Source organism: Macaca fascicularis, chromosome 7, assembly GCF_037993035.2.
Source record: "Macaca fascicularis isolate 582-1 chromosome 7, T2T-MFA8v1.1".
Taxonomy (NCBI): Eukaryota; Metazoa; Chordata; class Mammalia; order Primates; family Cercopithecidae; genus Macaca; species Macaca fascicularis.
In genome coordinates, this window is record NC_088381.1 from 16,196,063 (window position 1) to 16,223,439 (window position 27,377).

Below are 27,377 nucleotides of genomic sequence, written 5' to 3' on the forward strand. Positions count from 1 at the left end.
CTTCTATGTTTTTAATTGTCACTGCTTATCTAAACCTTAGATACTAAGCAATGAAGCTAAGAAGAGATTAGCAGCAAACTTCAAAGGTAATAGCAGGCACTTAAGCAAGAACATAATTAGATGGTGATTTCATTGACATTACTTACTCAAAATACACTCTAGAGATGATGCAGGGCTTATACATGAAAGTATATAAATGCTTTTGATGGATTACTTCAACAAACAAAAAGCAGGTTGCACAATACCCAGAACATATTTCTCACAAATGACTCCATATGAAAATCAGATAGAAAAGCAGCAGCACCTCACAAAACTTTTCAATATTGTAGAACAGTAAATAAAATTAACACTTTAGAGGTAGTTAAATCTGTAATATACGTGACAAAGAGCATATGTTTTAAATATATAAAGACAGCTTTCCAATACAAAACGAAAAGAATACCTTAATAAAATACATAAATGAACAAAGACACAAATGGTCAATGCACCGAAGAAGAAACACAAACTGCCAATAAACAATCGAAAATATGTCCAAATTTGCTAGTAACCAAAACAAAATAAATTAAAGCAACTATATCATTTTTAAACCCTGAGACTGGCAAAAAAAGAATACTACCACTGTAGGTATAGCACTCTGGAATATTCTTAGTGCAAGAATAAATTACACATCCTCACTGGAGGACAATTTGGCAACACACAGCCAAACCCTACACACACACTCTCAGCAATTCCACTTAAGAATACATCCTAAGACAATGATTAAACAAATGCTTACTCCGTCATGGTTTATAATAATAAAATTGGACATTACTAGAAATGAACAGAGAGGCCTCATTCAATAGACGCACTCACATAGTATCATAATGCATTTATTGTTAAGTAAAAAGCAGGCTACAAAACCTATGTAGAATATGATCCTGGTTTGTAAAAAGACAAAAAAGGAGGAAGGAAGGGGAGGAGAGGGAAGGAGATTGAAGAAGAGAGGAAAAGAGGAGGGGGAAGGGGTGTGTGTGTGTGTTGGGATGGGGGGAAGTGAGCATTTGGGGTACATGTGGATAGGGAAAACGTCAGACAGGATAATGACCAAGGGTTAACTATGCTTGCATGCATAATTTTTCTTTTCTTCTTTATATTTTTCTAGATTGCCTGAATGTCCCCAAAAGCTATTTTCACTATGAAAATAAATTTCAACCATAATCACATTTGCATAACCACTCGGTAATTAAAGAGAAATCTTTCAACAAATTCTCCATCCTTATCTTCAGAGGCAGTCAGCGATTTCTAGTTGGGCACAAGAGAACCCTTCACATTCACAAAGTGTGTTTCTAGGTATACCAAACAAAAACAAAAACAAACTAAAACTTGCTGTGTGTCCACACAGACTCTTCAAAAATATTCTCTAGTACTTTCCAGAGGGAAGCGCCTCAATGGAGGCAGAGCCTGAAACCTCATTCCGTGTATTTGATACTGGTTGGCCAGTAAGAATGTGAAGAGTTAAAAACCCTTCCAGAATACTTCATGCATGGAATGAACTGGGATAAATAATAATTGCAGGCAGATACTACTTAGCTCAGGGCCTGGTGGCTAGACAGGTTCTCTCCTTTCCAGTCGGAGGCCTCTGCTGCAAACATGCTCCGCCAGAGCGGAGCTTGATCCCTCTCTTTGTATTTATTGGAACTGGAGCTACTGCAGCAACACTGTATCTCTTGCGTCTGGCATTGTTCAATCCAGATGTTTGTTGGGACAGAAATAACCCAGAGCCCTGGAACAAACTGGGTCCCAATGATCAATACAAGTTCTACTCAGTGAATGTGGATTACAGCAAACTGAAGAAGGAACGTCCAGATTTCTAAATGAAATGTTTCACTATAACGCTGCTTTAGAATGAAGGTCTTCCAGAAGCCACATCCGCACAATTTTCCACTTAACCAGGAAATATTTCTCCTCTAAATGCATGAAATCATGTTGGAGATCCCTATTGTAATCTCTATTGGAGATTACACTGATTAATAACTGAAACTTGAAAAAAAAGTAATAATAATAATAATTGCATTAGCAAATAGTGCCCAAAGAAAGATTTCTGAAATATTCTAACTTCAGGAATCAAATACAAGCTGAGGTGACATCAAGCTCAGCAGCTATAAGAATGAAGTCAGACATTCTGCCCTGTGCTCCCCAAATTTGTCTTCTCTCATCACTTCCAATTTAAGGAAGGAAGAGCCTGTAACAGAAAAATGGTAAAACAAGAAAATTTCCATCATTTGAGAGAGACATTGTGAATAATTCTACAAAGACACACTTCTACTTCTCAATATGTCCAAGAGGTGAAATTGAGCATATTCTTTCTTTTCCAAGATTACACATATGGTTTCAGTAAGTCTTTTGTTTCAATTTCCATTTCTTGGCCCTCATTTTTTAGATCAAATCTAACAACCCATGTCAGACTCACTTTAAAAACACACAGCTAGACACTACTATGGGACCTCTCTCTTCATTATTTTTAGACTCTCCTAGAATCTTACTAATGCCTGTTTCTTCTACACCCCTAGAAAATTAGAATGTTGGGGAAATGTTTACTTTTTTAAAAAAATAAATAAACCAATGTGTCCGAGTACTACATAAATCACCTTTTTCTTCTCTGAAACTGCTCTGTTAATAGCCACTAGCCACATGGGGCAATGGAGACCTTGAAAGGTGGCTGAGTCCAAATCAAGATGTGTTATAAGTGTACAAAACACACTGGATTTCATATATATATATAATATACAATTAATAATGTTTATATTAATTACATGTCAAAATGATATTTGAATATAGTGAGTTAAATACAATTTCACCTGCTTCTTTTTACCTTTTTGATGTGACTAGCAAAAGATATAAAATTACTTATGTGGTTGCATTGTGTTTCTGTTGGACAGTGCTGGTCTGGAATGCTACTTCATCTTGTCGAGATTCTTATTGCCATTTCTGTAACTCTGCAAATACTCAGTATTCTCTTTCAATAATAGGTCTTCATCAGTGGCATTACGCAAGAGGTTTGCTCCCTCCACCACACTCGGTAAAACACCTGCCACTAGTTACTCCTTTTCCCGAAATTAAAGTCTATGCTTACTGGAAGCTGATCTGAGCATTCTGCACTCCTCGTGATCAGTGTTTTCCCCAGGGCTGCTCTGCCCCTTTGGGCCACATACACGTGAGCAGTGGAGCGGCATTATAGTTTGCCAATGCTGGTGGATGGTATAACTTTCAGTTTGGGGTTCAAACTCGCTTCCCACAGGGCAGACACACTAAAGTGTCACCACAATTCCCTCGCAAAACTCATTCATTCCCTGAATTCTCCCAGTGCACCAGAAGGAATGCTATCCATTTTATACCTGCCCAAAGTGGGCTACTGTGTCAGTTAGGATTGCTTTCGTAAAAGAAACCCAGTGACACGCCTGGCATAACCAAGGTCGGTTTATTTTTCCAACTTAAGAAATTGGTCAGAGGTAAACAGGTAAGAGGTGATGCAATAACTTTATGACGGGACAACTGCCCCAGCCTCCTCTCTTTCTGACCTGCCCTTGTGGTCTCAAGACGCCTCCTGAAGGTTCAGGCAGTGTTTCTATGCTCCCACCAAGAAGGGAAAAGATGAAGGGCGAGAGGCATATGTCAGCTGTTTTTCTTTTTATCAAGAGGCTTCTGCTTGTATCTGACTGGCCAGAACTAACTTGCATGTCACCCTAGTTACAAGGGAGTCTGGGATAGTATGTTTAACTAGAATTTTATCACTAAGGAAAAACAGCAAATGGATTTGGGGTAGGCAGTTGTTAATGTGTACCCTAGTTTTATTTTCACAAATATTGTTGCAATTTTGTTAGAGATAGGAATAAATGCCTAGAGATATGGGGATTAAAGAAAAATTCAACAAAATTCACAATCTTAATGTTGGACACAAAAGTTGGGAGAATGGAAACTTTGAGAACATAATATCTATTACATAGATCATTTCATTTTATTGAACTTCCACTTTTTTGAATAGTTCTTATAACAACTCTCACCATGTATCTTCGTTGATAGTAAAAGTACGATCAACCTGCCAATAATATCTTTTCTAAAAGTTTAGTTCATATTAAACAGCTGCTCAGAAAACTGTATCCACCAGTCACAGCCTGCTATTCAAGATGGCCTCATTCTACTTTTATAATTTTATTTTTTTCTATTTCCTTTCATCCGGAGTGGATGAAAGCAGACCTCCAATGTGAAAAGGAGTTTCTTCCTGAGTCGTCTGCAAAATTCCACACTCCTGTCACCCATCTGATCCAATACCAAATTCAGCATTCCACTCAAATTTCTGAAGCATTGTTGTCGTTAATAAGAATCGCTGTCTGCTTTTCAATCACTACCACTAGATTTTTTGTTAAAGACACAGAAACATAGCTTCAGTAATTCACGAGTATTAAGGCCCACACCATGCCAACCTAAGAATGGGAGAGCTGCACCAGCTGAGGATGCCAGGCCCTCCGCTGGGAGCACTCACTCACTCACTCACCAAGTGACTTACTCCCAAACAAGAGCCCTGCAGAAAGCCTGATTCAAGTTCTCGGTTCAGCAAAATTCAAGTTTCTAAGATGTCATGTATCTTTATGGCATTGGCAAAGAGTCAGACCTTTCTATGATTAATTCATAAACGTTACTGATCATTCTGTTCCCTGTAATGATCCAAGCTTTCCAAAAGCTGGCCCTTTTCCACAGTGTCTTCTTTCTGTAACACCCACCCCCATCTATACCAAATGAAACCCGGCTCATTCCTCAAGGCTCAATTCAGATTTCACATTTTCCACAAAGCCTTTCCACATCGCTCTGCTGTAACTGTTCTCTGTTTTGATCAAATATAGCACTTGATTTCTATTTCTCTCATGTCATTTGTTTTATTTCTGCCTTATATTTGTCGACTAGTCCCAGCCTCTCCCACTAGACCAAAAGCTTGACTCTATATTCTTAGCAGAGCATTTTATTTATTTGTTTGCACTGAATTAAATCTGGATTGTTTTTTCTATGTGACAGACAAAAGTAATTGTGCAACATCATTGACCACAATATTTTTTAAAGTCTGGTCACAAATTATGACTGTCAAAATAGTAATCAGCCCATTGCTTTCCATTTTGAGCTCCAGAGAAAATTATTACAAATATATGAAGAGATGTCCTATGGCCTTGAGGAGGGAGGAAAGATTGCCCACCAGTGTCTATACAAGGCTTTCACTACTCCACTATGCAGCCCATAGGTCCCCATATATATTTAGCACAGAATCCAGTTACACAAAGATTCTTGAGCATCTGCAAAGGATGAATAGATTTCCTGAACCCAAAAGTTGGGACACAGAATTTTTGTGCCATTCCAGTTTCCATTTAAAATACAGCTTTCATTGGATGCAGTGGCTCACTCATGTAATCCCAGCACTTTGGTAGGCCGAGGTAGGCAGACTGCTTGAGCCCACGAGTTCGAGATCAACCTGGGCAACATAGTGAGACCTCACCTCTACAAAAAAACACAAAAATTAGCTGGGCATGGTGATGCAGGCCTGTAGTCCCAGCTATTCAGGGGGCTGAGGTGGGAAAACCACTTGAGCCCAGGGGGCAGGGGTTGTGGTAAGCCAAGATTGCACCACTGCACTCCAGCCTGGGTGACAGAGTGAGACCCCATCCTAAAAAAATTTTTTTTAATGGATCAAGGAGCACACTTCTTTAGTAAATCTGGTATGTGTTCCAAACTGTTCAATGTAAAAACTTGGGGTAAGATAAGAGTTAACATTTTAAGGAACAAAGAGCAGAAGCTAAGAAGGGCAATAAGAAGGGCAAAAAAAGTTCGAAAAAAATCCATCTTACTGGCAAAAAGATAACAGTAATATATTCCCGCATATGTAGGTTGTGTGTAATTATAATCGATCTCTTTGTCTTCCTTCTGCCCTAGGTCTCAGAGGCTAATGTGCTGTTTTACAAAAACTGTTTAACAACTTTTCTCTGACTGGTTTGAAAAACTGTTGTTGTTCTCACTGGAGGGATGGTGCAAAGCTTTAAAAAAGCTATAGAATGATGAAGGGAAAATAGATGTAAGTGCCAGGATCCTGTTTAAAGGATCAAGGAAGGTCTAACTCCAAGAATGTCCACTTAACATTATATTTTCATTTCTATGAATTCTATCTGGTTTCATTTCAAATCTTTGTCATATTCTCAAAGCTCATTTTCTTTCTTTAAATATATTAAACAGACATATTTTACATTCTGAAACAGACCACTCCAAACTCTGAGTCTACGTGGAACTGACTCTATAGCATGTTTTTTCAATTAACCACTGCTCATGGTAGTTTCTTTCTTTATGTGTTGGGGGTCGGGGGAGGCCTCTATCGTGGATTCATGGCCCTTAAATTTTATTTGTGGGAATTTATTAAGGTCTAGATTTAAATTATTGTGTTCTTCCAGAGAGATTCCCCTTTCCTTCTACCAGGAGCTAGGATTACTCCAATCTAAGACCATTTTCAACTGAACATTCAACTTGGCCCCACGGGTGGTATTAACTCAAACCCAAAGCCTAGCTTCATGCAGGGTTATCATTAGTAATTCTCATGGGGGTCTTTTCTTTTCCATTCCACCCACAACCAAAGCAGAGACAGCTACACATGTCCCCACCAATCCCTCTCCAGAGAAGATTCTTCTTCGTTTTTCCACTCGGAAGAACCATTTGGTGTGCTGACTCTATGTGGGAGCTCTGACTTGACCTCTACCCTGTATTGGGCTCTGTTTCCTGTGCTCCCTCTACACATGCCTGGTTAAACCCACACTTCAGGCCTTCAGAGGTCAACAGATACCATGGGGACCAATGTTTGTTCCAGTGGTCACTTACCCCGCCTAACACACAGTGTCGTCATTCCTACCCTCCAAGGAATTCCCTTACACATTTCTGCCAGCTCAGCCATGCTTTTAAAACTACTTTTTAAAAAACATATTTTATCTAGCATGCTCAGGCTTGCTTTCCCAAGCAGGGTCTCTCTTAACATCTAGTCTGCCATACAGCTAGAACTAGAACTCTCCCATCCAGAGATTTGCATAGGGGCTGGAAACAGTTCCATGTGGCATGTTACTACCCTGTGTCAACATCCAAATAATAGGCTTCATTTTAACCTCTAAAATCAGTATAATGTTTATGTACACATTTTTCTTTTACCTCAATGCTATACTGCTTAAATATGGTGTGTGTGCATCATATATTATAATTTTTACAATAATTATTTTATATAATTATACTTAATAATCATATTCACATTTGTTTATTTCTTGAAGCATGTATCTGTCCTTGTTCCATGTAATCACACCTACAGCACATGGCCGCTACCAGTGAACTTTAAAAACTAATTCAGAAAGCAAATGGCAAGTTATGTTAAAACCTAGCTAGTCTTATTACCTATTTCTAGAGCCTCTGCTCAACAATAAGAATTTAAGGAAAAATAAGCAGTATTATAAAACAAAGTTACTATCATAATTGTCCTTTTTTTTTTTTTTTTAAGATGGAGTTTCACTCTTATTGCCCAGGCTGGAGTGCAAAGGCGCTACTTCTGCTCACTGCAACCTCTGCCTCCCGGGTTCAAACAGTTCTCCTGCCTCTCCCTCCCGAGTAGCTAGGATTACAGGCATGCACCACCACGCCTGGTTAATTTTGTATTATTAGTAGTGATGAGGTTTTGCCATGTTGGTCAGGCTGGTCTCAAACTCCCGACCTCAGGTGATCTGCCCACCTCAGCCTCCCAAAGTGCTGGGATTACAGGCGTGAACCACCGTGCCCAGCCCATAATTGTCATTTTTAAGGTGCCTCTCAAGATATGGCACGTTATTATTCAGAAACAGCACAATACCTACACCTTCTATAACATATCATCTGCATTATCATAACACATGTGAAAAACCATAATCTAGAACCAAACATCTTTAATAATTTTTTAAATGTTTACAGTATAGGTAGAATACAAAGTTTATTTATAACCTCTCTCATTCCAAAATGAGTTTGAAACTGAAACCTACTAATATATTTTACAAATTGATTTAAAAGGATAGTTGAAACAAAGTAAGTTCATGAAAAAATATCCAACTATCCTTAACATCTTCATCTCAAACATTAGGACAAATACCTAATCCATGCAGGGCTTAAAACCTAGACGACGGGTTGATAGGTGCAGCAAACCACCATGGCACATGTATACCTATGTAACAAACCTGCACATTCTGCACATGTATCCCAGAACTTAAAGTAAAATTTAAAAATAAATAAATAAATAAATAAAAACATTTTCCTCTCAAAGAACTCCAGCTAATTATGTTTCAAATTTCTCATAAATTATATTGATCTATGAAGTCAATAACTTTTAAAAGGTTACTGGGTCATTTATTCATTGCAGGATAATTCATGAACATCAGCCATGTAACTATAACTGTTCTACATTCTCAACTATTAAATGGTGATATTCCATTGCAAGGAGTTTTGTTAAGATTTCTGCATTAAATGATGTAGAAATATATAAGTGCTTCTGAAAATTTTATGCTCTACTTGCTTGTTTCAAAATGGGCCTATGATTAAGAGAACACATTTTTTAACGTTTCTCTGTTAACGTACAAATCTCACTCTCCAAAGTTTAAAACCAAATGTTTTGCATCATTATTACACATACCTGCCACCACCTACAGAAAGAACAAAAGTTGTATACTCTAAATACCAACTGTATGTGGCAGTGTTATTATTTTATCCACATTTCTAAAACCTGTTACAAGTGAAAAAAAGATTAAAATAATTTCTGCAGTTATAAACAGTGACACCAAAGTATAACTATTTTTCCAATTCAGACTTTCATTAATGTATGAATACCAAAGCACACTATCTGGTCTTCCTGTTTAACCATAAACATGTCAGGTCTGTTTGGAGTAGTGCTGAATTTGGAAAAGATGAATATCCGGTTGGTAATAGCTTAAAGGTTTTAGAATAAAGCCTACATTTGTGGGTGGCCACAAATCTTAGCTGAAAATTGGCTGAACTATACAGATGTGACTTAGAGAGGTTGGATTTATTGAAATGTTCACAGATTGAGGTGTCAGAAGAGCTGGGCTTCGATTATTTCTGAAAAATCATTTAGCTGCTCAAGACTTTGGTTTCTAATCCATGGAACTGCCCCACATGACCTCTAAGCCCCTTTAGCTCTCACATTCGAGAATTCTGAATCTATAGCATGTGTAACAATTGAAGGTAGACTTTCCAACCCATTCTTTAAGCAGAAGGAGCACTCCAGTCTTCTGACTGGGGTTCATATATGCTTATATCAGGTTAAGTGACAAGAGCATGTCGAAATAAGAATCAGAATGTGAGGATTTATCATCCTTTGTGAGCCACATTCTTATCCTCAGTGCTCAGCAACAGGGCTTAGAGTGCTAACATTTTGATGCAATAATGACAATGCAGTTCACCAAACAAGGCCAAGCTCAGTGGTTTCCAGGAAACTGAAAAGAGAAAGAATGTGGATAGAAATAGTAGAGACTTCAAATGATGGAGTAAATGAATGAAATTCAAACTGAGAATCAAAAAGAGACACAAAAAAGACCTAAAAATTGTGGTCAAAGCATTTGGAATGACTAGAACGAGAGAAAGTTTTTCCTAACAATACTAACAAAACATCTTTGAGAGTATTTTATCATTAGTGGGATCAATGGGATAAGGTCAGATTGATGATTTTCTATTTAAAATGCAAAAACTTTTAAAATGGAATTCTTTTGATTTGTGAAAGACAGGATCATTATGCAACTTCATCAAAGGTATTTTTACCTAACTCTAGAAGTCAAAAATGTTCTTTATTTTTTTAAAAAAAACAAAAAATCTTTATTGTCACAATGGAACACTCACAACTCTGAAAAATGAGACAAATAATGAATTATTGTTGCTATTCATTTAAATTATTCAAAAAGTCCATCATTATGTTAATGGATTAAAATATCCTTAAATTAAAAAATGATATAATAAAATTGCCTCAATTATGGCTCCCCTTTCTTTAGAAATAAAGGCAATTTAATAGAAAGTGAAAATTATCTAATAAAGGTAAGTTATAGCACATATTCTATTTCCCTTCAGGTGGTTGTTAGTATATATGCGCCAATATATGAATATACATATATAACACAGTTGATAAAATCTATCTTAAATGTTTATTTTTATGTTTTGTATCATATATTTTCAATTAGAAGTCCTATATTAGCCTGGTGCAGTGGCTCACGCCTGTAATCCCAGCACTTTGGGAGGCCAACGCAAGCAGATCACTTGAGGTCAGGAGTTCGAGACTAGCCTGGCCAACATGGCAAAACCTCATCTCTACTAAAAATACAAAAATTAGCCGGGTGTGGTGGCACATGCCTGTAGTCCCCGCTACTCAGGAGGCTAAGGAAGGAGAATCGCTTGAACCTGGGAGGCAGAGGTTGCAGTGAGCCGAGATCACGCCATTGCATTCCAGCCTAGGCAACAGAGCGAGACTTGGCTCAAAAAAAAAAACAAAAAGTCTTCTACTGACAAAGTCCAGGTCCTTGTCATTTTTATCATCCTACCATAGTATTAAATGGGTTAATATTATATAAGTTGCTTTGACATTCCCTTCTTTGAGAACATTTATTTCCTGGGGCTTTTTTGTTTGTTTGGTTCATTGGTTGGTTTCCTTGGGCATTATTACTTTGAAAATATTCCGAAAAGTAGAATTATACAGCTCAAAAATATGAATCATATTATAGCTGTTGTTACATTCATTGACCAATTGTTTTCCAGGAGAAAAAATAAACCATTCAAAAAGCTACCAATAATGTCCAAATATCACTGTCCCAATCTTTACACCACTCTTACTGACACATAATGATATCATATTTGTCATTCTTTTGGCTGGCCTAACAGGTGTATATAGTTCCTACAAGTTGTATGAATATGAATTTTAATTGCTGGTAAGGCTGAATATTATTCCTTGTGATGACTCACTCTATTTTTCTAAATACATAAAAACCATTTACTGAGATACAATAAGCAATGATCTCTTGTACACATAGATGCTTTCCACATTTTTAAACATTAATTTATTTCTGTATAGACACAACACATGTATATTACAGAAGTCTGAGATATAAAGGAAAGCACAATAATAATATAAAAATCACCCATAATCCCAACACACTTTTCCCTTTAAATAGTGTGTGTTACAAAAAGTTAATTTCCTTTCTTTGCCTCCCCATCCATCCCAATCCCTGCTAAAAGTAACTGCTGGTAAGCATTTGGTATACGTATATTGTTCCAGGATTTTCCTATGACTCTTTTTATTAAAATGGTATCACACTGATCACTATCTTCTGCAACAGGCTCTTTTTCCTTAATGCTCAATCACAGACATCTTTTCAAGACACATAGACTTACCTCATTCTTTTGATAGGCAGATGGTATTCTAGTCTGTGTCAGTACAATAAGTTATAACACTGGGTTAAAGCAAGGCAAAAGGGTCCCAGCTGATATCTGAGGTATATATATTACATTTTTTCAGTTATGGTCTCATAGGTAACCATCACCAGTTCCCTTGCCCCCATAGGTATCTGCCACCAGTTCCTTTGCCACCTTGATCTTCCATTGCAATCACCCAACCTCTCCTCACCCTTGCCTCAACTCATCACCCCTCATCTCCAGCTTTCGTGGACTCCTGAGAGCTGTCAGAGAAACCCTTCAGCCTTGCTGGCTGGCTCCATTTCACAGCAGGGTTTCCAACCTCCCCTGGGCTACCTGACTGTTTACCATTGCTTTTATCTTATTTTCACTGGCTCTATTCCAGTCCCTTCCTACCCTTCTTCAATCCCCACTCTACCCTCCCACTCTGACCATATGGAGAGGTCACTAATTTACAGGGTAAGTAGAGAACATTCAAACATGGCCTCTCACACCTTTTCTTCATCTCTCAGCCTGCCTTTCGTGGCCCACCCTTCCTTTCTTTCATCCTGAATAAGGAAAAGGGTACCCTGGTTCTTCTCCAAGGCTTACCCCTCCATCTTCAATGTTGCCCTCCATAAGACGTCCTTCCCCCCTGGAAACAAGCTTACGTAAATGTCATATTAATTATGTTAATAATAAAAATAGCAAAACAAATGTATATCACACTTAAAATGTCCAGACCCTGTTCTAAGTACCTTATATATACTAATTTAAACTTCGTAACAGCCCTATGAGGTGAGTGTTACAGTAATTGTAATTATCTCCATTCTACAGATTAACGAACTGAAGCACAGAGGGCTCAGGGGACCCGCCAAGGTCACACAGCTACTAAGTGCACAGTTGAGATTCAAACCCCAAGCAGTCTGACCTTTAACCACCATGCCCCCTATAAAAAGCTTATATACTAGGACCGGGGAAGTGATTTAGGGCAGAGTGGGGTTAGAAGACTGGATGGGCAGAGAAGCCTGCAGAGCACCCAAACCAACAGAAAACTACTCTCTTCTTTGTCTGGTTTGAAGTACCAGAGACAGACATCACTTGTATGGCAAATGATGGAGAGACTGTCTGTGGGGGCTGTCTTATGGTGCCTATTCTATGAAAACAGATACTCCCATTATCTCTTCATTCGAACATCTCAAGTTGTCTCCATACAAGTAACCTGGTGGAAAAACTCCTATCCATAGCTAAAGCCACTACACCTAACCCCATGGGAACCAACTAGGCAAGCGGCAGGTGGCTCAGCACAAACTCCCTGACATGTGAAAAGAGCTCAAACGCAGCTCCTCCACCTATTCACCACCTACAGCCTGAGACACTCACCTAAACCATCCAGGCACCCCATGATACTTCAACACTCTCTACCCAGCCAGTGTCACTCCAGTCTAGTTTGAATACTTAGTCCCAGACAGACCATTTCCAATGAGATAATTCTAACTTTCTTCCTCAATATTTACCAGAAATATGTCTCTTTTTGGCTTCCCAATCACCATGCATTTTCCTCCTCCACTATAAAGAATCAAATTAACATTTAACATGTCAGCCCTTTAAATCTCTTTGGGAAGTGACCATCTGTGATTTTTCTACCAAACCACTCCCCTTCCCTCCTACCCCAACAAACACATACAAAACATACATGCACTAGTCTCTTCTTTGCTGGGCTAAATAAATACATGTAGCCCCATTAACGATCCTTCATATGACCTGGTTTTACATCTCTTCCTCATCTTGGTCACTCTAATATCTACAGATGATCCATTTTGCTTACTTCTCTCTTAATGTGTCCCAGAGCAGCTGTATGACACGGCTAACTCACACTAAGGAAATCCTACAGATGTGCTTCACACATGCTGCTTCCAGCACCCACGGCTCATCCTTCCTCCACTCTCAGAGTGGCTTTTCAAGGCCCCTGATGCCTACTGAGTTTCATATTAAGTGTGTGAGCTTCAACCTCATTTCATTGTCTACTTTCCCTAGCTCCTAATAGCTAAATCCACTGATGCCAACAACACTACCACCTCCTACGGACTAAATCAAATCCCACTTCCTCAACCAGTCTTGACCAAGACAAATGTGCATCAGCAGCCTCAGCCTAACCCTGAAACACAGAATTAAGCTGCTTTTCCAGCCTTTACTGACAAATCAATCCTGGATGCAGGCGTTTCCAGTATCCCCTAGGGCTCCTATACTGCCCCTTAGCTCACTCTTTTTTCTCTCATCCCTAAAACAGGCTATGGGTTTGATCCTTAGATCACCAATTCAATGGCCACAGATTACGTCTTCCACCAGTAATCCTGAAAGGATGTTCCATTGCAGGAGGCAGAATAAGGCAAAACTGCAAAGTTGGCCATTTCCTATCATTCAGAAACCACATTCTCTGGTTGGAGGGCAGTAGACTAATTTTGTATATAGAAAAGACAATCTCGCATTCTCCTAAACAGTGTTACTAAACTTCCAAAAGTAACTTTCAATAGAAGATTTAATCCAATTAATACCAAATATTTAGGAAACACACAAACTAGTTTTAGATACTATATATTAAAAATAACATCACTTCTTATTAAAAGTAAGTGTGCCAACAATCTCTGGCAAAAGAACAGAGGTCATCTTGCACTACTCTCTTGACTTTAAAGCAATGAAATGAAGTCTCTCAGACAGTGGTCCCCAACCTTTTTGTCAATAGGGGGAGGGGTGGGGGAGGGGTATGGTTTTTGGATGAAACTGTCCCACCTCAGATGATCAGGCATTAGATTTTCACAAGGAATGTGCAACCTAGACCTCTGGCGTGTGCAGTTCACAATAGGACTCATGCTCCTATGAGAATCTAATGCCACTGATCTGACAGGAGGCAGAGCTCAGGTAAAGCAAGAGATGGGGAGTAGCTATAAACACAAATGAAGCCACCCTCACCTGCTGCTCACCACCTGCTGAGCGGCCCTGTACCTGGTCCTTGGTCCGGGGTGGGGGACCCCTGCTCTGAGAAACTATGTAATTTATTCAAAGTCACAGAGAAGGCTATAAACAAAACTGAAACAAGGACTCAGGTCTCCAGATTCCCGGTGGAAATAGTATCTAGCCATCTATGAGGTACAGTGCGTTTTCAGAATTTGAAACACACTGTATCTTCCCCTCAACAGGTCACATGGTACACAATGGGAATCCACAATTATGAACTCAGTTAGGAATCTACAGTTATGAATCTACACTAAGCAATGAAAACATAAAACAGGGCCAGACGCGGTGGCTCAGGCCTGTAATCCCAGCCCTCTGGGAGGCCAAGGTGGGCAGATTGCTTGAGCTCAGGAGTGACAGATCAGTCTGGGAAACAAGGTAAACCCCTGCCTCTCCTAAATATAAAAAAATTAGCTGGTCATGGTGGCACACACCTGTAGTCCCAGCTATTCAGGAGGCTGAGGTGGGAGGATTACCTGCACTCCAACTTGGGCAACGGAAGTGATACTCTCAGAAAAAAAAAAAAAAAAATAGTACAGATTAATATTCGTGGGCCTTTATCATGCAGATAACAGCCTCTGAAAGTGTTAACTGTAAAAGACAAAACTATGAAAATAAAATTTGTATAGGGGAACCCAAACATTTCACTCATGAATATTACTGATTATAACAAGTTTATCACACTTTAATTAACAAAAAAACAACATTAATCATGAAAAGAAAAGCAAGTCCCAGAAAGGCAGTAATAGCATAGTTGTTAAATGCTAACCATTTGAATCCTATCTCCTCACTTACTAGCCGTATAACCTTAAGGAATTAGTCAATCTCTCTTTCGCTCCATTTCTTCATCTACAAAATGAGGACTGGTATTTACCTTATGGAGCAGCTGTGATGATTAAACACTTTAGTATCTGTAAAATACTTGGGACAGTGCCTGGCTCATAGTTGGTATTCAATAACTGCTCTTATCTACTCATGTATTATTCTTTTCCACTTGGATAACAACCAACTCTTGACATTTATTATATCCCTTTTAAGTGTAGCCAAACTTCATAAGGCAGTGGAATGACATACGCTTTCTTAAAGGATCCTGGTTTTCAGCCAAAAATTAAATAATGGTAGAGACGTGGTAGAAAAGAACAGGTACAGGTTCAAGGTATGTGATAAATGGCCAGTGTCTTAGTCTGTTTGGGCAACAAAATAATGGTATTTTGGGTGGTTTATAAACAACAGAAACTTATTTCTCACAGTTCTAGAAGCTGGGAAGTCCAAGATCAAAGAGCTGGCAGGTTTGGTGCCTAGTAAGGGCCCATTTCCTTGTTGATAGGGGTGACTTCTCACTACATCCTCACACGGTAAAAGGGGCAAATGAGTTCCCTTGGGCCTCTTTTATAAAGGCACTAATTTCACTCACAAGGGTTTCACTGACATGACCTAATCGCTTCCCCAAATTCTCCACCTCCTAATCCCATCACCTTGGGGATTAGGGTTTCAACAGGAATTCTGGGGGGACACAAACCTCCAGACCACAGCAGTCAGAAATCAGGAGAATGGATCATGGGGAGTGACAGGCTTAGCCTACCTTGGATTGGCAGATATGGGGTGAGAGGAGGTACCAACAGTTTTCAAAACCAATCAAACCACAAACATTTCATTTATCATATTGAATTCACAATGTACCATCATTACCACTACAATGAATGGCCAAGAGCCCCCTTACACTTCCCTACCATTCCTACTTTTTTTTTTTTTGAGACGGAGTCTTACTCTGTCACCCAGGCTGGAGTGCAGTTGTGCAATCTCGGGCTCACTGCAACCTCCACCTCCCGGGTTCAAGCAGTTCTCCTGCCTCAGCCTCCCAAGTAACTGGGACTACAGGTGCACGCCGCCACACCAATCTAATTTTTTTTGGATTTTAGCAGAGACGGGGTTTCACCTTGTTACCCAGGCTGGTCGCGAACTCCTGAGTTCAGGCAATCCGCCCACCTCGGCCTCCCAAAGTGCTGGGATTACAGGAGTGAGCCACTGCCCCCGGCCCATTCCTACTTCTTCTACTTCATCCCATCAACAGAATCAGGGAAATCTCTCTGAAAATGGAAACAGAGGTCTCCCTGAAATATAACACCCGTGAGATTCTCCATGCAAAGCAAATAAAAATGAGCTCTAAAAGAAGCACCATGTATTCATTCCCTTTAGATCTGCTGCCAACTCTCATGAGGTGACCCTGATCTCCATCAGGCTCTGTGTCAGTGCTGCTATCTGTGGCCTGCGGGCAGTGAGGGCAGTTCAGCTGGGCTTGACCATTAAGGTGTGAAGACGGGATTGTGACACACACTCAGGGGCTCTGAAGGGGAGCATATTTTAAAATCACTCACCTGATGTTTACTCCACAGTGCAGTATATTAAGTGGAATAATGACAGAGGGAGTGACTGGAAACAAGAAATCCTACAAAAACCAGGTTATAAGTGGCTAAGGCATGAGGTGACAACACTGAGAGAAGGGTGATAAAAGTAGGGACAGAAAAAAAAAGACTTTGAGTCATAAGAAACTCAGGAAGGATTTGGCAACAAATTAGTCACATTGTTTAAAACTCAAAGAGGCTTGAAGATCACCCAAGATGACAGAATTTAGCAGGAAACCAAAAGGGGTTACTGCAGGTAATTACCACAAGACCACAGTCACAAGCTCAGCCTTGACATGTTTAATTTTAGGGAAAATCCAGGTATCCAGCTAAAAACATGCTGTAGGTAGCTGGAAAATCATAATACAATAGAGCATTTCTAACAGGTTCAGAGTATCAACCAGCTCACAACTGGGTTGCTCTAAGAGTTTTCACTCATCAGTAATGACATGTCTTCATGTTGAGCAAGAAAAACATGAAGTAGGCCAAGAAAGACTTGGAATGCATTAAAATTCATTAATTACTAATAATATATTAGTAATTACAAACAAAAAGTGAGAGAATTTAAGCTATAAGTTCAAAACAGAAGGATGATTTTAGGGAGAACTACCAAATTTTTCCACAAAAAAATGAGTATTTGTGTCACTGTCAGAATATTAGGATTAAGGATAATTATTCTGACTTCAGATAGTATCTTACACACTATCCGAAGTATCTTACACACTATCTGAAGTCAGAATATGCTTTATGTTATTTAAATTAATGTTTTATATTATATAAATTGCTTAAATTCAGAATAATATCAAAGTCCTATGAATTATATGTTTAGCTTTTATTCACATTGTGACTGACAAATTCACATGGCTGATTTAACACATGAGAAGAGTCATAAAATAGTCAGAAGAGACTGAAACCTTTTTTGGTACAAATTTTGGTTATACCATCTTTAAATAAGAGAGATGGTCAGGTGTGGTGGCCCACACCTGGAATCCTAGCACTTTGGGAGGCTGAGTGGGGCAGGTCACTTGAGCCCAGGAGTTCGAGACCAGCCTGGGCAACATAGAGAGACCCCAACTCTATTTTTGTCTAAAAAAAAGTTAATTTAAAAAAAAGAAAGACTTACCACATTTTCCTTCATCATTCTCAGCTTTTCATCAATCTCTCTCAGCCGAATACGCAGATCCCGTTGCTCTTTGGTGTTCCTGAGTACCTTTTCTCCTGGAGTTACTTCCATATTTTTTTCACCATCAAGGTCAGGTTCCTAATTAAGAAAAAAAAAAAACAAAACATCATTTCCAGGCTGGAAATGTGCTGTCACATACCAACCTCAAAGCAACTGAGCCTTGAGGGTTAGCTTTGCTTCTCGAACAATATTTCTTCCCTTCAAAACAATATTTTATAATGCTTTAAAGTCTTTCCATTTTAGGAGGTAAAGGTCCAATTGTACATACAAAAAGCAGGAAAGGAACCCAATTTTTATTGCATACAATTCTACTTAGCAAATTATTAAAAGAGTGTGTCAATTTCAAGAAGTGATTATTTTATATTTGGCTTCATTTCTCACTTCTGGTAGCTTTCAATCTCTAGAAGCATCCTGATATGGTTTGGCTCTGTGTCCCTACCAAATCTCATGTCAAATTGTAATCCCCAGCGTTGGAGGTGGCGCCTGGTGGGAGGTGACTGGGTCATGGGGGTGGAGTTCTCATGAATGGGTTAGCACCATACCCTCAGTGCTGTTTTCGTGATTGTGAGTGAGTGAGTTACCACGAGGTCTGGTTGTTTAGAAGTGTGTATCACCTCCCTCTTCTCTCTCTCTTCCTCTTGCTCTGGCCATGTAAGAAGTGCCTGCTTCCCCTTCACCTTCTGCCATGATTGTAAGTTTCCTGAGGCTTCCCCAAAAGCAGAAGCTGCTATGCCTCTTGTACAGCCTACAGAACCGTGAGCCAATTAAACCTCTTTTCTTTATAAATTATTCATTCTCAGGTATTTCTTTATAGCAGTGAGAGAACAGTCTAATATACATCTAGAGGCTGAATTATTATCAGAAATATTTTTTAAAGGAAATCTAATGTTAGGGAGGAGTTTGGAAAAAATGGTATCAAGGTCTCTTTGCAATGCTAAGCAGTCAGCATTTTATAAACTTTTATGAAGACACACCTGCTATGAAGTAGGACACATGGTAATCTGAAAAGCACCCTGGATTTCATTTTTAAATTGAAATTATTTTAATAATCTACAACTAGGATTTTTTCTAAATCTTAGGGCAAGCAAAGAGAAGGAACAAAAAGAAATAAATTATAAGTTGGACTTAACAACATTTTTAAATGTTGCTTAATCAAAGCCACCATTGAGAAAATGAATAAACCACTAACTGAGAGACAATGATCATAACACACATATCTGACACAGGACTTGTATCCAGAACACATAAGGAACTCCTACAACTCGATAATAAAAATAATCAAATAGACAATAACAATCAATCAAATGACAATCAAATTCTATAAAGACTTGCACAGATACTTCATAAAAGCTGTGTGCATGACAAATAAGAACATGAAAACCTCCTCCACATCATTAGTCATTGGGGAAATTCAATTAAACCACAACGAGACACTACTACATAACCACTAGCATGGCCCAGATGAAAAACTGAACACCAAATGCTGGAAATGTGTGAAACAAGAGGGACTCTCTTACATTGTTTGCAGGACTATACAATGGTACAACCACTTTGAAAAACAGGCCCTTTCTTTTTTTTTTTTGAGATGGAGTCTCGCTGTGTTGCCAGGCTGGAGTGCAGTGGCACAATTCCCGCTCACTGCAACCTCTGCTTCCTGGGTTCAAGAGATTCTCCTTCCTCAGCCTCCTGAGTAACTGAGATTACAAGCATGCGCCACCATGCCCGGCTAAGTTTTGTATTTTTAGTAGAGACAGGGTTTCACCATGTTGGCCAGGATGGTCTCGATCTCTTAACCTTGTGATCCACCCGCCTTGGCCTCTCAAAGTGCTGGGATTACAATTGTGAGCCACCATGCCAAAACAGGCCATTTCTTAAAAAGTTAAATGTTTGTCGATCCTGTGACCCAAAAATTCAACTCCTATGAATTTATCAAAGAGAAATTAAAATATGTAACTATAGCCTTGTACACAAATGTTCATGGCAGCTAAAAACTGAAAACAGCCCAGGTGTCCATCAATAGAAGTATGATAAACTCTGGTGAGTACCTGCCACAGCTGGGACCATCAGAGCGTTTCTCCTGGAGCTCCATCTTCCGGTTAGGTTTAGTCAAAGTAAGGAGAGGAGTTCTAGGAGAGTAGAGGACAGAAGGAGAGAGAGCTTGGGGTATTTTTCCCCTTCCCCCCACACTTTTGCATCACAGTTTGGGCAGTGATGTATCCCTGAGATGTGCTGAGTTTTCTTAGATTCAACTGCATGTTCATGCTCAAAGACTAACAGAGGACACACTTAGAGCCACTCTACTCAGAAGGATATAAAACAGGAAACACAGCAGGGCAGTATCAGGTATCCCTTTTCAATGGGAGTGTTTGCTACAGTCCATGCCAAAACAATATAGGTATAAAGAGCAAAACAGCTATAAGCTGCCTGTCTTAAAATCCGCCTATCCTACAGGAGCCATTATATCTTGAAATGCCCCCACAGGCACACTGAGTCCAGGGACCCAGCAAGAAATGTGCCCAGCCACAAGAATCACTGCAGTGAGAGATGCCCAAAATATGGCTTCTCCATCAGGTCTTTATAATTCTCCCAATCCAGGGATCATTTTAAGCATAAGCAAAGTTGCCTCCTAACGTATTTGGCATTCCAACTTTTCTCAGACTGCCAAGGAAACAGAGTTAGGAAACTAACTACAGCTCAAATGCTCATGCTGAGGGGGCTGGGGTTGGCTAACCCTTTGCTCATGTCCTCTATTATTACAACTTCAGATGGCCAGTTCTTCTCCCCCAGCTCCAGCTCTTGCTGAGCTCCCACACACTTTTTCTTCCCCCTGTCCACTGTGGCTAGTCTCTTGGTGTCCCAACATCCACTGTTAGCTCCTTTAAAGCTATATAAATAGTCCCTTCATATAATTATCTTCAAAATACAAGCTAGGTATTCCTTTTGTTTCTTGTCAAAAACTCTAACTGATATATAGAGTGTGTGTGTGAGTGTGTGTGTGTGTAGAGAGAAATAGACTGGAAGGAAATTTAACAATAATTAACTTGGTAAAAATCCTGATTATTTAATCTTATTTTTCTTGTTTTTGTAGTTCCTGAATTTCCTACAATAAACATGTATCAATTTCATAAGCAGACAGGCCTTTTTTTTTTTTTGAGACACGGTCTTATTCTGCCAGCCAGGCTGGAGTGCAGTGGTGCAGTCACGTCTCACTGCAGCCTCGTCCTCCCAGGCTCAAGCGATCCTCTCACCTCAGCCTCTCAAGTGGCTGGGACTACAGGCGCACACCACCTTGCCTGGCTGATTTTTTGTGTATGAAGAAGGAATGGATGTCACTATGTTGCCCAGCCTGATTTTGAACTGCTGGGCTCAAGGGATCCTCCTGCCTCAGCCTCTCAAAGTGCTGGGATTACAGACGTGAGCCACTAATTTTTTATTTTTAACAAATTTTTCTACCAAGGCCATTTTTGTTCTGTTCTGACAATGTGACTCTCCATACCTGAGAGGTATAGACCCGAAGGCTGGATTCTAGCTTCAGTTCTGCTGGAACAATCAGCTGTGTACTTTTAAGGAAGTCACCTCCTCTTTCTGGGTCTCAATTACTTCTGAGAAAGTTATTTCCCCTTCTAATAGCTTATGAGTCTGTAATTCTCTACAATTAGACCCAAAGGATATACAACAGCTTTCTTCAGTCATGGCCTCCAATAGCATAACCGTATAGTTCAAATATTTGAAAAATATTGTATGATGAAAGCAGAGGCCAAGAGGGGGCAAGGAAAGGTAGCCACTGATGCTGACAGAAATTGCCCAGCTGCAAACTCAAAAAGCTCTGTGGTGCCAGGAAAGATCCTTTTCTCACAACAAAGTGCCAACCAGGACTGTCTGTCCTTGTAATCATCGGGAAGTATCTTGATTTCTCATAGGAGAAATGTTTAATCAGATTCTCTGACCGACATATCATTTCTGTGTTTCTGAGTCATACAGGAATGCTTTTATGGAGAATTCAATAAAAGCTGTACTCGATATGCCACAAGAAGGGAACTGTCCCTGAGGCCAAGATCAATAGATACTTGTTGATTTGACTAATTGCTTGCCAAGAGATTCTGAGTTTATCCTTAGAAAAAGTATGTGTGGTGTTGAGTAGGCCAAAAGGGATCTTTGAAGCAAAATAAACTCATTTTCAAAAGTCAAAAACAGAGGAAATTACCCACAGCTTCATAAGTTATTTGATATGCAAATAAGGCATGCGTTAAGGATTGGCAAAATACAAACCTGTCTAAAAAAAGCCAGTTTGGCCTATGTTTTCAAGCTAGTGCTATACATTTCCATAGGCTCCTGCTATTTCCTGTCATCAGATGGATCGTGTGCCTGGCAGTACCAAAAGTAGAGAAAACGATATTTCAGGCAGATTGTTTTTATCACCTTGGAATAATGCCATAAAATGAAGGAAACCTTGACTACATCAGAAGCTTAACAGAGGGAAGCAAAGAAATATAAGCTTCACAGTAATCTGTAAAATGGAGGTGGCAAGGGTAGTTTCCCAGATTTAACTGGAGATCTAACAGATTGGCACTGGAGGTAAAGAGCTCTGAAGTAACTTCTTGTTTGTTCCTCAAACCCATAAATCCATGCTCCTGTGGCTTCTATGGGTTTTGGAAACGAACAGATGGTCAATAAGATTTCTGTGCCTGTAACTAGCATACATTTAAAAAATCCTAAATTCCTGCCCTCAACCAACACTTTAAGTACATCTGGGGTCAAGTGGAGTCCATGGCCATTACTGGAACTATACAAATCCCTGGACCCAATAATAAAACATCTTTCAGAATTACATGTCAAACAATGGTCTGTATTTCCTCAACTTCAGCTAATATTGAGACAGGAAGAGACCAAAAAAAAATTAATTGTTGCTGTCAGCAATAATAGCATGAGCTTGGCAAGAAAGGAGATCAATATAAACTACAATTTTCCTCAATCAAATGATTGCTAATTTTTTCTGGAGCTTACCAAATTGTGTACAACTGAATCAATATTTTAAGAACAAGAAAATAAATCAAATTAAGGAGGACCTTTATATTCAATTAAACTAGTTAGTTTAAGAACACAGTGATGCCGCCTGTCAAGGAGAGCCATTTCTGAGGCCCTCCCCAATCAGAAAAAAAAATCTAATGGTGAACTGGAATTCTAGATTTAGTAAAACTGATTTCATGAGAGATGAATAAACTGTACTTGTATATAAGAGCCAAATGGAATAGAAGTTATTATTGAATCCAGTTGCTAAGGATTTAAGAAACTGAATGCTTACATAACTCCTATATCTTAGATATTTCTGGAGAGAACTGGAATCTAATACATCTACAAATAAGAAGTATGGTAACTAAATTATAGAACATCACTCAGTTTTATGATGGGATTTACAATACATGGAAAGAACGAACTGATTTGTTGAGGGTTAGGAGATGGATACAGAAAAGTATGCACAGTTAAACCACAGATCTTAAGAAAAAATTGCTTCAATTAGTTCTCTTGCTAAGACAAAATGAAAATAAAAAGCAGATGTAAAAACTGCAACCACATATTATTCACATTACAGAAAGAGCAGTAATATGCCATTCTTTCTTTTGACTGTGACCACATGCTTTGTTTTATGCTAAGGAAATCAGATGCGTAAAAGCCAAATGCCGCTTTTAAAACATTGCCATAAAGTTAAGTGCTGGGCCAGAGCATCTATATGAGAACATCACAATCAGCGAGCCCGTAAAGAGAAGAAGACTTCTTATCTGCCCTTTTCACAAAGACCAACACCTCCTTCATCTCTGAGCCACATTCCTAGAGTTCCTCAAACTATTCTAACTCAACCACATTGACCCAACCACATTTATCATCTTAAATCTATGTGGATACCAACTTACTACCTTATAGTTACCATACACAGATAAGTCAGAAAGTCTATGTTTCAGCTTGTTCAGAAAACTGTTTTCTTGACCAACAAAAATAAATCTTCAAAGGAATTTTTAAAATATCATGCCTTCATCAAATAACCCTTCCTTTCCCCGTGCTCCCGCAGCATACACTTTCCGTACTTTTCATCCGATCAGTGCCCATCTGGTGGTGGTTCCTGTTTCACTGCACAGTCACTCCACAACTTGTTCTATGTTTACATCACATCCTCTGGTATCCTACAAGCTACCTTGAGGTCAGAGATCAAGCTTCATACTAGTCTGGACACTACATCAGCCACTACAGTATCTCCCACGAAATAAGCAGGCATTCAAAAATGTACTGATGATCTCTGCAAAGGCTGGACAAGCAACATAAATGCGTGAAGTGGGCCTCAGGGCCTGCCATGCAATATAAAGTGGTGGATACTGCAGCAAACTGGAGAATCTGTGCCCCATAGAAAGAGCAGTTGCTATTCAGCTCAATCCAGTAATTGCCAAGCAAGAATTTAGGTCTAATGCTGACATATTTTCTAATTTGAATTTTTCAAGAGAGAACTAGAAATTTGGATTTTTATAGGAATTCACCTAATTTTTTAAATGTTGACTAAGAAAAATCTTTAAACACTTTGTAAGCAAAAGGAGACCCATCTGGGAGATTAATTTCTCCTGTAGGTCAGGAGTTCCTGACCCCCAGGCCATGGACGGCTCTGGTAGGTGGCTTGTTAGAAATCGGGCCCCAGAGCAGGAGGTCAGTGGCAGGCACAAGTAAAGCTTCATCTGTATTTGCAGCCACTCCCCTCACTCGCCTCACCACCTGAGCTCTGCCTCCTGTTAGATCAGCAGCGGCATCAGATTCTCACAGTAGTGTGAACCCTATCATGAACTGCACATGCAAGGGATCTAGGCTGCACACTCCTTATGAGAATCTAATACCTGATGATCTGTCACTGTTTCCCATCACCCCTGGATGGAACCATCTAGTCGCAGGAAAACAAGCTCAGAGCTCCTACTGAGTCTACATTATGGTAAGTTGTATAATTATTTTGTTATATATTACAATGTAATAATAATAGAAATAAAGTACACAATAAATGTAACATGTTTAAATCATCCCGAATCCATCCCTCTCCCTGGGTCCGTGGAAGAACTGTCTTCCATGAAACCAGTCCCTGATGCCAAAATGGTTGGGGACCGCTGCTGTAAGCCACCAGTTTTCAGCCTCGTGATACACAATGGTGGTCTTCTTCTGTGTCTCTGGTCCCTCTGCCTCCTTCCCTAGTTCCTCTTCCTCCTCCTGCCCCTCACTTATGGAAATAGACTTTCTGGATATTCCTTGGATGTGCTCTCTCCCTCCCCTCTGAACCACCACAGCACTTTACTTATAGCCTTCTATGAGCCTGGGCACGGTGGCTCACGCCTGTAATCCCAGCATTTTGGGAGGTTGAGGCAGGTGAATCTCTTGAGGCCAGGAGTTCAAGACCAGCCTAGGCAACACAGTGAGACCACATCTCTACAAAAAATAAAAAAAAAAAAATAGCTGGTGTGATGGCGTGCACCTGTAGTTCCAGCTTCTGGGGAGGGTGAGGTTGGAGGATCACTTGGGCCCGGGAGGTGAAGGCTGCAGCAAGCCATGATTGCACCACTGTACTTCCAGTCTGGGTGACAGAGCGAGACCTTGTCTCTTGAAGAAAAAAAAGCTTTCTATGGCACTTGCCTGTGCTGTCTTGTCCACAGTTTTCTACATATACTCAATACCTCCCGTAAAGAAATACATTCTTTATGTCACTTATAATAATATAATTCGCTGAGTTCTGTGTCACTGTGCTAAACACTTTATGTATATTAACTCAGCTACTCTTTACAAGAACCCTAAAGAATATTACTATTATTTTATAAACAAGGAAAACGAGGTTTAGAGAGCTTCTAATTAGTGCCCAAGTCCACAGAACTAGTAAATGTTAGAGCCAAATTTGAGGTGAGACTTTTTTTTTTTTAATTATACTTTAAGTTCTAGGGTACAGGTGCACAACGTGCAGATTTGTTACATATGCATACATGTGCAGATAATTTCCATCTTTTTTTTTCTTTTATTTTTCTTTTTTTGGGACGGAGTCTTGCTCTGTCGCTCAGGCTGGAGCACAGTGGCACGATCTCGGCTCACTGCAAGCTCTGCCTCCCAGGTTCACACCATTCTGCTGCCTCAGCCTCCCGAGTACCTGGAACTATAGGTGCCCGCCACCACACCTAGCTAATTTTCTTTTGTATTTTTAGTAGAGACGGGGTTTAACCGTGTTAGCCAGGATGCTCTTGATCTCCTGACCTCGTGATTCGCCCACCTTGGCCTCCCTAAGTGCTGGGATTACAGGCGTGAGCCACTGTGCCCAGGCTGAAGTGAGACTTTCTGATTCCAAAGTATTTTATTTGCCTGATTCACCTTTAAGTTCTCTACAATTCCTTATATCCAGGAGCACTCAGTATGTGTTGAATCAATTGTTCAAAAACAGAAATTTATATTCCACTTAAAAGAAATTCTTAAGGAGGACGTAGAAAAATTACTGGTGAGTTAATGGTTTGCAGAAGAGTTACAGTGAATATGAACTATGAATATTTGTGGATTAGCAATTGATTGGAACTCATTCATCAACTACACAGATACACAGGGTTTATTCAAGATACAGTGTACTTATACAAAAGGTAGTCCAATCCAAAAATAATATCCTTAAAATACTTTGCCATGTTAGCATTTTTGCTTTGAAAATTCAATGTGCAATGCTGGTTTTAGTTAGAAATGAAGAAATGCCAAAGGGAAATTGAACAAAAGCTCAAAAGATATTCTTTTTTCTTTTACATGCAAAAAGCATAAATTATTTCTTTTTAACAACTACATTTTTGTTTCTACATCCAATGGGAATCCCAAAATGTTGTTTTCCCTTTTCTTTCCAAATATATGTTGTTTCACATAAAAACACATAATCTCAGTATGTAACAAAAATGTAATGTACTGGTTTTCCCTTTCATTATTTTTAAAATATCTTATCTGAACCATAAATGTGAACTCTGAAAATGTGATTTTGTTGATGATGAGAAAATGGGACCATATTCATGCTTTTTATTTGAAATCCTAATGGCCCAATAAAGCTCTGAATTCTCTGTCTCTTTCAAGAAGAGGAGGAAACAAGGGTCACCAGGTCATTCCCGTGCTATATTTTTGCCAAAAATGCACCTTTTGGATGGCTCTATCAGTGCCTCGGACTTCACAGACTTCACTTCATTTGACAGTCATGAAAAACACATTTTCCATATTTAAGACCATAGTTCAGCTCTGAGATTTCAGCTACCCTTGAAATCTAATAACAACAACAAAAATAAACTGAAACATGAAAA

At 39.4% G+C, this 27,377-nt stretch overlaps 1 protein-coding gene and 1 pseudogene across 5 annotated transcripts in view; one reads left to right on the forward strand and one right to left on the reverse strand.

The window, feature by feature from the left end:
- Nucleotides 1-27,377, reverse strand: part of FSIP1 (fibrous sheath interacting protein 1) — a 194,880-nt gene that overhangs the window by 107,594 nt on the left and 59,909 nt on the right. For all 5 annotated transcript variants that reach the window (XM_065547750.2, XM_015452630.4, XM_005559144.5 and 2 more), the window contains one exon: nt 17,995-18,132. In XM_065547750.2, the coding sequence (XP_065403822.1) occupies nt 17,995-18,132 (138 nt within the window). The remainder of the gene's footprint in view (nt 1-17,994; nt 18,133-27,377) is intronic.
- On the forward strand, nt 1,548-2,048 carry LOC123574384 (cytochrome c oxidase subunit NDUFA4 pseudogene; annotated as a pseudogene).